The sequence below is a fragment of the Gadus morhua genome, chromosome 4, assembly GCF_902167405.1.
Source record: "Gadus morhua chromosome 4, gadMor3.0, whole genome shotgun sequence".
Lineage (NCBI taxonomy): Eukaryota > Metazoa > Chordata > Actinopteri > Gadiformes > Gadidae > Gadus > Gadus morhua.
Window position 1 is genome coordinate 32,399,141 of NC_044051.1, and position 13,182 is coordinate 32,412,322.

The following is a 13,182-nucleotide window of genomic DNA, read 5'->3' on the forward strand; positions in this document are numbered from 1 at the left end:
AGTCGGTCAAACATGGTCTGTCATGTCAGACTCCTTGACCCTGATTGTGGCTTCGTTGCATGTGTGTGTGTGCGTGTGTGTGTGTGTGTGTGTGTGTGTGTGTGTGTGTGTGTGTGTGTGTGTGTGTGTGTGTGTGTGTGTGTGTGTGTGTGTGTGTGTGTGTGTGTGTGTGTGTGTGTGTGTGTGTGTGTATGTATGTGTGTGTGTGTGTGTGTGTGTGTGTGTCTGTGCGTGCCTGCCCACGTGTGTGTTTGTGTGTTTGCCTAAGGATGGGGTAGAACCGTACCATATAAAATAACTGGATAATTAATCAGCACTTTTAATCGACCCTATATGACATATATCCAAATATTATGTTTGAGTGAAATGCTCATCTGGGATCCAGCAGTCCTGTATTAAAGCAGAAGCAAGTAAGCTTCTGAGGCAAGAGGTACAGAGATTCGGACCAAAAACTGAAACTCCAAGGGGCGGAGCTACGCCGTTTTCCCTGTTTTGTTAAGGAGATGTTCTTCTGAGCAAAACTCAGATATGCGAATAGATGAGGCTTTCACAAGGGGATTGTTGGAGGGGGAAGTGTGTTTCAAGGGTCAGACTGTTAGACTGGGGGTAGAGACTCTTTTACAGTGTAGTACAGTCGGCCGGGTCTGTATTCACCAATCACGTTACTTACAGATCCCCGCCTCCGGTCACGATTGGTCGGAATAAATATGAAGCCATGACAGATTGAAAAAGCCAAGTACCCCCAGATTAAGGCCCAATCCCATTTCTACCCCTTACCCCTTCCCCTTACCCCTCCCCCTTGTTTTGAAGGGGTAAAGGGAAGGGGTAAGGGGTAGGAATGGGATTGGGCCTTTAACTTGTCTGCCATCAGGACTTTCAGATTAATCATATGTTTGCCTTGTGCCACAATCCAAGCTAACAATATTATTAATTTGATTAATTTGAATGCTAACAGTTATACGAACTAGAGGTAATAGTTGTATTATTTATAGTACACGTATCAATAGTATCAAACCATTGTTGTATTAATAGGAGTAGTAGTGGCGGCAGAAACAGCAATGGAACGTTTGTGTGTGTATATGTGCTTGCCTTTGTGTATTTGTGTTTATCACATGCATAAGCGGGTGCTTATGTTTGTTTGTGTTTTTGAGAGGGTCTCAGCGTGAAGCTGTTGGTCTTTCGCTACGATTGTGTACGTGTGTGTGCATGTGTGCGTGTGTGTGTGTGTATGTCTTGCGTGCAGGAGGTGTGTGTGCATTTGTGTGTGTGTGTCTTGCGTGCAGGGATTGGTGTGCATTTGTGTGTGTGTGTGCATGTGTGTGTCTTGCGTGCAGGAGGTTTGCGTGTATTTCTGTTTGTGTGTTTGTGTGTGTATGTGTGTGTATGTATGTGTATGTGTTTGCGTGTGTGTGTGTGTGTGTGCGTCTTGCTGGCAGGAGGTGTGTGTGTATTTGTGTGTGTGTGTGTTTGTGTGTGTGTGTGTGTGTGTGTGTGTGTGTGTGTGTGTGTGCGTGTGCGTGCGTGTGCGTGATGCTTCAGCCTGACCTTCAGGCTGAAGCAGTGATCTTGAGCTCCAGAGTGATCCTCCAGCCTGTTCTGTATTCATGGATGCTCCCTGATACCGTAATAATGTATTCCAACCGGGAGCCTCTCTGCATAGAGAATATGTTTACTTTACCAGGGACAAAGAGTACAGACAACAGGCTTACATAAGCCTATTGATTTGCAGGGCTGTACATATAAATCAAAGCACATAATGGAACAAAACACATACACGACATGTATGTACAAATGTATGTACAAACACACACACACACACACACACACACACACACACACACACACACACACAAAACCACGTACATACAGTGCAATACTGTAATTTCTGGTTGCACACATAACAAACACACAGTCATAACACAAGCCATACTTCAACACACACAAAAAAACACACACATACACACACTCACACACACACACACACATAAACACACACACTGACACACAAACTCACACACACACAAACAACCCACACACACATACACACAACCACGTAGATACGGTGCAATCTTACTGTATTTTCTGGGCACACACATAACATGCACACAGTCATAACACTAGCTATACATCAAACCCACACACACACAGACATAAAGACACACAGACAAACACGCAACGCATCCTACCACAATTTCTGATTACATTTGTGTGTATATGGATGTATATGTGCGTGTGTGTTTGTGTGTGTGTGTGTGTGTGTGTGTGTGTGTGTGTGTGTGTGTGTGTGTGTGTGTGTGTGTGTGTGTGTGTGTGTGTGTGTGTGTGTGTGTGTGTGTGTGTGTGTGTGTGTGTTTAACCACATGATGCCGTTAAACCTAAGGACTCCCATCATTTGTAATCTGTTTAGGATGCACTGCACTCTGTGAGTCTCTATGACCAAAGCATCAATAGATTATACCTATGACTTCATTACTCAACGGTGAAAAAGCAGTTTGATTGGTTTTCCGCCCTCCATTGAGTTGTAGTCACGTTTGGGAAGCCTAACCTGTCCTCATCCGATGACCTAGTTCTCAAGGTCGTACACAATTATCATTTTGTAAATCTCTTATGGGACTGAGCTACACCAAAAACCAAACTAGAAAGCCAAACTAAATGGTACACCAGTGGCATGTAATATATAAAGCCCTTGCATCCTAACAACAACAAAGGAAATAAAGAAAATAGCTCTAACATGGAAGAATTTTTGTAAAAACTAAAAAGTCCAATATGAGAGCAAATGTTATTGTTGTAGTTTATGGGGCCCGTGGACAGGGTCAACACAGTCAGTGTACCCAAGACCCCTGATCGCGGCCCCTTGCCCAAGACCGCAAGATTAAACTGCGGTGAGCCACCAGCTAGCATAACAAACAGACACGATCGCAGCTTCTCTGTGTACGCAGGCTACCTCGTTACGCAGGCAGGCAGTCAGCACAGGCTAGCCTGTCTAGTAGCAGCCCCGCCTCCGCACAGGAGAGTGTCGTTTAATTAACTGCCGATTAACCAGACAATCATCCGTGTTTAAACAATACCACTGTGTGTCGTTAGCCTGTTGCCTCTACCCTGGGGCTCTGACACAAGAGTCCCGGCACAAGCAAAGACTCAGGGTGCAGAGATCTAGGAAACAGTTGTAGACAGATAGTGCGACATTTAAGGCTCAGTTATGCTTGGACGTCGACGTAACGCAAGGGGGTTTAACCATTACGTCCTTTCAGACCCTCCTGGCTTCCACCGCAAGGGCCTGACGTGCGCCCCCCAAAAAATTGTAACCTTGCTTAGAGGCAACCCAGTAGCAAGGAATCTGAAGGGTCCGCTAACGTAAACCCGGCATAAACCGCAGAACCAAAACAGAATCATGATTGCGTCTAAGCGACTGCGTGGATATTGCGTTGCGTCAACGTCCAACCATAATTCTAACATAACAGATGCTGACTAACAGTTGTAGACCAATGGATCTCTAGATCCATAGATCGCGAACAACAGTTCTAGAATCTCTTCCTAGTCCTACACCAACACTTCTGCCCCAATAGATCTAGGCCAACAGTATAGGGAATAATACAAATGTCAGAACCTCAGTGATCAATAGGTAATGAATTAACCACAGCATGTGGTTGGTTACATCAAGTCTGCCTCAGAGCGGTCTGAGAGACTCATTCTATTACAATTACGCTGCTCTCTCTGTCTGCCTGGGTTAAACTTGCATTGCTCAACAATGTATCTATATGTATGTCTACTCTATCCTCACAAAATGAATGATATTCAAAAGCTACACATCAATATCAATTCAAGGGCTTTCAATGTAATGTCCTGATTGTACCCATACTTCCATACATTTAATCTTATATTCTGCCACATTGATTCACCATATACCGAGAGATATGGCTCAAGCACTAACCGGAGATAAACAAACCGAAAGTAAAAGTCCTCCCCATCAACGTAGCTGGGTCCCTCCCAGTATATGCGTTTCGAATGACAGGCTAAAGCAACCCAACTGCTGGTGGGGGATGGAAGGGAAGCAGAAACCGCTGAGGGGGTCAACCATGGAGGAACGGATCCGCTATCACCTGGTGTTATCCTTCAGAAAGTAAAGCCAGTTATACAAACAGATCTCTGTCTCACAAACTGATATTCACACCGGCCTCAGGTGATGTGAAGCTCTGATAGGATAGATTCTCACCGGTTCATTCTCACTGCGGCGCAGGGAACACTCTAGTATAGCGCGCCTGCTCCGCGAGCTAGCTAGCCGGCTAGCCGGGGATATGTTTGTAGGTTTTCTGGAAGCTATCTCCCCTGAGGTTCCCTGGTGACGCACAGAGCAGTCGGGGATGATGAATGTTTACATTAGCTTCAGAACCAGGGCACGAGGTGTACCCTAGAAACAGCTTATTCAGGACTAGCACACAGCGCCATGTGTTGGGTGCCACAGCGAGCCCTGAAGCACATTGTGAAGAGCACATGACGTGCCAAGCAAAAAATCTGCCATACGCCTGGTTATAATGTAAATCTGTGTGTTTGCTGTAAAGCTGATTTAGCAGCGTGGCTTACGCTACACGCTACATCAAACCAGGTGGGTTGAGCACGGCGCAAGCCAAGAGAGAGAGGCAGGAGATGGGGCGGGGGATGGGGATTAACCGTCACCGTACAGGCCCCTGTGATTGGTGCGGTCGCTTTGAGCCCTACAGATGGCAATGGTTGCCCTGGTAATGGAGGCAGGATCAGCACTTGGAGCATCCCGGGGTAGGAAGGCGGTCCGTGGGTTTATTCTAGTTAAGCATCTCCTAAAGCGGGACACTCCATGGTTCAAATCGACCGACCTCTCAGGCCCTCAAAGAAGGTAAACACAACAACGAAAGCCAACGCCTACAAATGCCAACACACCTCAGCAACGAAGGCACAACCCTAACCCTAACCCTAACCTAACCCTAACCCTAACCCTAACCTAACCCTAACCGTAACCCTAACCCTAACCCTAACCGTAACCCTAAATGTAAACCCAAGTATGAGCAGGATAGGTGCAGTGTAGACGATCTAAGGGTCTCGATCCCCGATGTCCTATAAGCATTAACCTGCGTCCAACATCCCTGAGCATGACGCCCCTAACCCCCTACCCGCTCCATCATGGCATAATGAATTGAATTTCCCCGTCCATTCCACTCTAGCTAACACGTACACCACCACCACCCCCACCCCCGAATCCATCTGCTGACTGACCTCCTCAGGACCTTCCACATTCAGCCTGGCACTGGTGAGCCACGGAGCAGTAGTGCCCGTAGCATTGCCTTATTAACTATACATGAACGAGCGCCGGTGCCAGGTGCAGAGCTAGCATGCCTCTGCGTGGCTTCGCGGTGCTAGCAGGCAGTGACACCAACCCACACAGCCGCTCTCGTGAACGGTAGCACTATATAAAACACGTTATTTGAATCCCAGTCAAACCTGGGGAAGATCAAGAGGGCTTAGCGTGATGATGTGCGCTCTGCCTGCTATCTGACGTCGCCGGCGACAAGCTAACCCTCGCAGGCGGCGATGGGAGAGTCACGCGATGATGCTAGGCTAAATGTCGCTCACGTGGACGCACGTCGCACGACCCTTTGAACACCGTCACGGGATCCGGTCGGGATAGCTTCGCGTTGTTATGACCCAGGAGGGTCCGAAACAACCTTGAGATCAGGACGGTCGGACAGTCGAACGGTCGGACAGGGAGAAGGGACAAGCGAGGAGAAGGGGAGAGCGAGAGTGGACCTACCTGGTAAACAAATCCGTTGTGGGGGTCCAGGGAGAGCATAGTTGCTCTCCGACGAGGGGAAACCGGTACGACCGCTCTCTTTTCTGTGTGTTCGCCGCAGATGAAAGATGAGAGTGTACGGATATATGCCCCGCAGGGAGGCTGAGACTAGGTGTGTGTGTGTGTGTGTGTGTGTGTGTGTGTGTGTGTGTGTGTGTGTGTGTGTGTGTGTGTGTGTGTGTGTGTGCGTGCGTGCGTGCGTGCGTGCGTGCGTGCGTGCGTGCGTGCGTGTGTGCGTGAGTGCGTGCGTGCGTGTGTGAGTGTTTGTGTGTATGAGTGTATAGGATGCGAGCTCGAGTGAGAGCACACAAGCAAGGACGAGCAAGGAATAGAGATAGTGAGAGAGAGAGAGAGCCTGAGAGAGTGAGCCAGAAATAGTGAAAGAGAGAGAGAGAGCGAGAGAGACAGAGCAAGAGAGAGAGAGAGAGAGAGAGGGAGCGAGAGAGAGTTAGACAGGACACAGGGAGAGAGAGAGGGAAAGAGAGAGATAAATAGAAAGAGTGCACCCTGGTTTCTCTCTCCTCAGCCAAGTCTGTCAACAGCTTCTCCTGCTCCCATGACACAGTTTGGCTTCCCGTAGAATCCACCTGAACAGCTGCCCTGCTCGCAAACACAACCAGGACCAGGACCAGGACCACGACCACGACCACAACCACGACCACGACCACGACCACAATCAGGGACGGGACCACGACCAGGAGCCCCAACAAACGCAAACAATCGGAGCTCAGCTCAGCTCGGATCAGCTCCCCGCTCTCGTCGGCACTGTCTGTTCTCTGACAGCTTGTGTGTCCAGAGGACAGCATCAAATGTTTCTGACAATCATCCCTCGGCCAATCCACACTCCCCCCCCCCCCCCCCCCCCCCATCCCTCCCCCCGCCCTCCTTTAGGGATTTGCGACGTTGATGCGCACACGCTCCCCGTGCGCGGTGTGTGTGTACGCGGCCCGTGGTTGAGTGCGTGTGCTGAAGAGCTGTCAGGCCCCCGCCGAGGCCATGTTACCTAAGAGGGAGCTGGGCTTGTTGAGTCAGGGCAGGCCAAACAAACACACTGGGTTCTGGGTCTGGTGTCGGAGACGCTTTCAAAACAAAGGTCCTCATATTGAGTGACTGCGTGAGGGACACACCGTGGAACATGGTGTGTGTGTGTGTGTGTGTGTGTGTGTGTGTGTGTGTGTGTGTGTGTGTGTGTGTGTGTGTGTGTGTGTGTGTGTGTGTGTGTGTGTGTGTGTGTTTTAGTGTGATTTTGTTTGTATATACATGGGTACATGTGTCTGCATATACTATGATAATATGTGTGTGTGTGTGTGTGTGTGTGTGTGTGTGTGTGTGTGTGTGTGTGTGTGTGTGTGTCTGTGTGCGCCTTTGGTGTGTGTGTGTGTCGGGGGGGGGGGGGGGGGGTGGGGTGTGTGTGTGTGTGTATTGTTTGCACCCGAGTGTATGTTTGCATGTCTTTATATCTTTACGTGTATTTGTGTGCCCCGTATGAGTATGATTGAGGGCAAATGGGTGTGTGTGTCTGAGTCTGCGTGACGGGGTTCAGTGTCATGTCTGGGTGTGTGTGTCCAGGTTCAGTATCATGTTTACAGCATAACTGAGGTCAGGAAGCTGATATTTGACTGCAGTGCGATGCCAGCAGCAGTATTGGGGTCTAACAAAGGCGCTCTGGAAATCAAACTGAATATTAAATCCCCGGTAGTACCACACGCAGTTATAACACTTCCGATATCCGAAGGGCGAAGGCATACATAGACAAACACTATCTAACACTCTCTGACACTCTCTGACAATCTCACTCTCCCTCTCGCTCTCCTTCCATCTTTAACCTTTCACCACAACAGATGCATTCTCTGCAAACCTCCCCTCCACTCCTTTGTGCCACACATCACCTCCTAACTCTTCATCAAGTGATATCTACCCTTCGAAAGATCTACCCTCATCTAACCAACCCAGCATCACCTTGTTTGATGCTCATAGTAACAACAGTTTAAATTTAAATTTATAGAATTGTGTCCGAAGCAAATTAAGAGTCAATTCAGTGTGTGGACCTTTCTGACTGGGAGCCACTTCTGCACGATCGTGCGCCAGGACATGAAATCCCATCAAGTACGATGAAACATTAGAAGGTCACAGCCGGTCCAGGATGCTTATGTGGAGGGGTGGTCCTGGACGCTGATCCAGGAACACCCTGTTGACAGGGCCACGCTTGGCGGTATTCCAGCTAACGCTATCCCGTCACAACCCATCTGTCCCAGTCCGGAAGGTAACCCCCATCTCACTGGACTTGGTTTTGGCACTGGTGGGTATATCCCGCACTGGTGGGAGGAGCCTAGGATGATTCTGGGATTGAAAGATGTGTGGACCGAGTCTTTAGAAAGCAGGGGAAGGACAGGGGAGGGATTCTGACCCGCAGCAGTCTAACCTCTAGGGATCCGTGGGCAATATGCCCTGAACTCTGATTGAGTTCAGGGCATACACTGATTGAGTTCTGATTGCCGATTGGTCGCTTTGGATAAAGATGTCTGCTAACACAGAGTGATTGTGATGTGACTCTACGGAAGCTGAGCAAATTGGCTGGATCCTGTTTGTAGAGATGAAAATACCATGAATTTTGGGACATCGACTGCAAAAGTACTCTAAACATTCAGAAGAGTGTGATGGGTATTTATTATCAATACTTCAATTCTAAATGATAACATGGTCCCAGGCATCTAGGACATCAATGTAAAAGCACTATCACTTTAGTGATGGAATCGGAAGTATAACTCCCTAGAAACCAATATTTCCCTCCACTGCTCTATCTGTGGGATACATATTTTACATGAACTATACTGTTACGCATTGTCTGTGTGAGCATGCGTGTATGTGCGGGCGTGTGCTTTTCATACACCCCTCTCGCTTATAGCAGCCCAAACATACACTGGAGCAAAAGCCCACTGCGTCTCCATGAGGCTCCAAGTGCATGCAACAACGCATCGTGTAGCACCGTCCAGCCATTGAGAAGATTGCAAGTGTCCATCCATGGCACACGGTGTGTTACCAGGGTTACGTAAGCGGGGACTCTGTCTGAACAGATGCCATTGCTGACCCACTCCCCCCCCCCCTCCTCCTCCTCTCATCTGTATGCAACATCTCAGCTCCTGTCTGTCTGCTTCCATTAATCCACTCCCACCCCCCACCCCCCTCCCTCCACCAACCACAACACGGTCTCGGGCGCGATGAAACCCAACGCGATGAAATCCTCCAATGACTTCCATTACGTTTTAATGTCGGCCGTGAAAGTATGACATCACCGGGCCGCGTACCAAACCATGCGTCCCTGGGCTTTTGTTTGGTTTCCCCATTAGAGGGACAGATGGACATCCCAGGTCCCTTTGGGACGGCGGTGAGGGCGCTCTATTAATAAACTTCAAACATCTGCACAGCGAGCCCGGGTCGATTTCAAATTAAGGAGAGAAAGGACGGAAATAGCCGTGTTAAATAAAAAGGAGGGCCACTAATTTCCTCACGCGAGAAGAAGGATTTACTCACCACTTCTTTGCCGTCTTGAGGACTCTGTTGTTCCTGTGAGAGGAGTCAGAAGAAGATGTGGATTAGACGGAGAGTTTTGGTCGGAAGAGGATATCTAGCCAACGTCTCTGAGGTGTCTGGTCTTGGCACGCTAGCTTTGTAAATGCCTAACATCCAATACCACCTGATCAATACCAAGAGCCATTCCAGTTAGGAAATTAATATGGACCAAAATAAATAACGGTTTATAGGATTGAGGGTGTTGCACTTGAAACAATGAGAACGATTCTCTTCTAGACACCTTGAGTCCCTCCAATATGTCATCCAGCTAGGATTCCCAGGGACTGGGAAAATAACCACATGTCATCGCCATGCTTAGCATGACAACGCATTTGGCGGGCAACGGTGGAATAGGCGGCAATTTTGTGCGGCTGACAAAGCTGACAACGAACCCAGCGCATTGTCGCTGCAAGGGTGATTTTGGCGGTGGCGGTGTTGGTGGGGGGGGGGGGGCAAATATTCCATTCCGCTCCTGCTAAAGTCTACCCCAGGTTTTGCAGAAAAGAAACGGCACACACAAACACACACACACGCACACACACACACACACACACACACACACACACACACACACACACACACACACACACACACACACACACACACACACACACACACACACACACAGATGAACAGGCGCAGCGTCAAAAGATCTGAAGTCCCCCTAAACACACATGGGAATACGGAATGGGAAAGAAATTACATCGTTATTCCCCCTCAAGAGAGATGGCTGTTTGTACCCATATAAAGTAGGGCGATACTGATGAGTACTGTCTCTCTCTTCCTCTCTCTTTATCTCTCTCTCTCTTTCCCTCCCCCTCTCTCTCTCGGTCTTGGGGAAGACTCTATCACTCTCCCTTTCTCCATCCCTGCGGTCCCACCTGAATGCTAATAAATAGAAGCCCCGCGATACGAACTTGTGGGGAGAACAGGGTTTAAACTCACGCGTGTGCGTGTGTGTGTGTCTCTGATGCATGGGCCTATTTATTTCTGCTCCACCTGTGTGGTCTACTCTAGAGGGACCTTAACACCACTTCACACATTGTGTTCACCACCTCAACCTATCAGCGCACATCGGCCCAGGACCAAAACCAGAGGGAGAGGACCAAGGCTGGTGATTCTTTACGCACTTGAGGGAGCTGGGAGGACCCCTCTATGGGCCCGCGGTTGGTAGTGTAGCAGACCCCACATCCTCAGGAGGAATCGGGTGTTGTGGTGTTGACTCAGTATTGCGCAAAGCGACTGGTGTGTTGCGTACGACAAATTGCACCTCTCTCGCTCACTGCCTCTCCCTCCATCAATGTATGATCTCTCCATCTCTCTGTTTATCTATTCCACTGGCTATGAGGTGGATTAATGGAGGTGGAGGAGGAGGAGGAGGAGGAGGAGGAGGAGGGGGAGGAGGAGGATGAGGAGAAGGGGGCAGCTGTCGTATGTGGGAGAAATGAGAAGGGTGTAATGTAGCTAGACCATGTCCAGTACAAATCGCTAATCCATTAAAACTCGCTGATTTCATTGATTTTTACTTCCATGTTTGTGTGCGGTGCCCCACAAAAGAAATACAGAACACACACACACAAGTTAAGTGGCAGTTTGTGATTATACACAGCGGTCCTGTGAAGACCGAGTGAGTGAGTGAGTGAGTGAGTGAGTGAGTGAGTGAGTGAGCGAGTGAGCGAGTGAGCGAGTGAGTGAGTGAGTGAGTGAGCGAGCGAGCGAGCGAGTGTGTGAGTGAGTGAGTGAGTTGGTGAGTGGGTGAGTGAGAGAGGAGGGGGGGGGGGGGGGGGGGGTATGACTGTTGTATGCTCTACAGTTACAACCAGAACGCTGCAGTAACCTGAACTCAAAACAACAGGAAAAAAAAGACTTTAATGTAACTATGAACCTTGTTCGTTTAGAGAAAAATGCAAGAGGCATCTCAACGATTCTGGAGTTTCTCTAATTTGCTCTAATTTGCTCTTCATTTCACCATATAATCTAATCATGAATAATTATCATGAAGTATAAAATGGCAGCGGCACATCTATAAATGCAAAAAAGTATATGCTGCAATGGATTACGTTTGACACCGCAAAACGCAAATCTTCCGATTTTGAAATAAAATCCTTGATGACGATTGACCCAACAAGTAGCCCAAATATAAACGCAGCCCAAATATGGGTCACATAATAACGCACTACATATTTCATGTCCACAGACGTTTTCCATCATATACAATCGTCCATACACGCATATTGATAACAGGCTGTCAACGTGACTGGCCAACATTTTCCTCTTCAAAGAAAAAAAATGGAATTCTATATATTTATATATATAATGGTGGCGCGTCTATTCTCACCGTTGGCAGCAGCGGCTCCATTTGAGCGCCTTGGTCCGTTATGTCCATCTTGTCTTCTCCTTGGTGTGTTGTCCTGTTTCACACAAGGTGGGTTCGAGATGCGCCGATATCCTGTGGCTCCTTCCTCCGTCAGACGCACCAAAGAGCGGATGCTTTCTCCTCACACAAACCGGCTGGGGGTTCGCTCAGATGGAAGAAGGCATTGTGCAGTCCTGCCCTACATCATTTACGCATGAGGGGGGGCTGGGAGTGTGGTGGTGGTGGTGGTGGTTGGGGGAGGCACTGCTTCCCAATTCACGCACTCATAATCTCGGGACTCGCGTTCTGTTTCGCCGCGACGCGGTCTTGGCCCCACGTCTGGAGCGGGGGGGCTTGTTGTTACCGTAGCGGTGTGTACACACACACAAACACAGCGTGAGTATGGCGACGTGCGCCTAAGCATTCGTTGGTATCACGGGGTGCGCCTTATTGCGCGGCGTACATACCCGGTAACATTGGTGATCTAATGCTAATGCGTATTTGGGATCTAGGCCATTATGCGACGCCGATGTGATTCATTTCGACAATATAAGCCGAGATGAAGGTGGTCGGTGTTTCATTCCGCTTAATTAGGTCTAAATGGTGGGGGGGGGGGGTCCTTTTCGCGTGATGTTTTTCGTGTTTCCCACATGTATAACCTGGATATTCTACCATCATACACGCTACAGCCCGGTCACGCTTCTGTCATTAGGGTCAATTTCCTTTCCAAAATCGATTTAATTGAGGCTGATGAGCCCGCCAATATTTAGGCTATAGGCCGGAGTATAGGAAACCACAACAAGGCATGGCTGTAGCTGTACAGCCATGCGGTGAAGGAGCTTTCATACTAGCTGGCCTTCGTGAGATCTTATCAAATAAAAATAAAACAATTGTGGACGATTGTCACGCATTTTCTGAGATAATGAACATAAACGAGGCACATTCCTTCATTATAGAGGGCGGGTTGCGTGTTGATGCTGCCGTGCGCCACTGTGCGCGCGCGCATCCTCACCGTCAGTAGCCCAGTAGCGTCCCTGGTTTTGTGTGTCACGAGACATGAGCGCCCTCTGATGGTGAACTTTAAAAACTACACGTTAAACCCGCTGTCGAATAACCGGTAATCCTCAATCAATTGGGAATTGGGTGGGAATATACGCTGTAGTCGACTCTCACTCGGTTAATTTATTATTGACGCATCGAAGTCTTTTGATGGGGGGAAGAAAACATTGTTTGACCTAAATAGGCGGATTGTTATGACTAGCATTATTTTAGATGCATGAAATGGGCCTACTAGTTATGTGTTATATTTAATGCTGAACTGCATCTATTACAATGAAGGCTATGTACACGTGTTGACTTACACAGCCCATCTTATAACTCACAGGGCTGGAGAGAAACATATGAGCGTGACTGGGGGGGTGGGGGAGAGAGTCGG

The 13,182-nt window shown here is 48.6% G+C and overlaps 1 protein-coding gene across 5 annotated transcripts in view; it reads right to left on the reverse strand.

The window, feature by feature from the left end:
• The window catches only part of LOC115543107 (sodium-driven chloride bicarbonate exchanger), a 54,915-nt gene extending 42,737 nt beyond the window's left edge, over window positions 1-12,178 (reverse strand). The window contains exons 1-2 of one of the 5 annotated variants that reach the window (XM_030355660.1): window positions 11,730-12,178; window positions 9,353-9,385 (exon numbers count right to left, since the gene is read on the reverse strand). In XM_030355660.1, coding sequence (XP_030211520.1) covers window positions 9,353-9,385; window positions 11,730-11,777 — 81 coding nt within the window. In that variant the 5' untranslated portion in view covers window positions 11,778-12,178. Of the gene's footprint in view, window positions 1-5,782; window positions 5,969-9,352; window positions 9,386-11,729 lie in introns of those variants that run through there. The other 4 variants (XM_030355657.1, XM_030355661.1, XM_030355658.1 and 1 more) reach the window with 4 other exon arrangements.
• Between the last annotated feature and the right edge of the window lie 1,004 nt (window positions 12,179-13,182).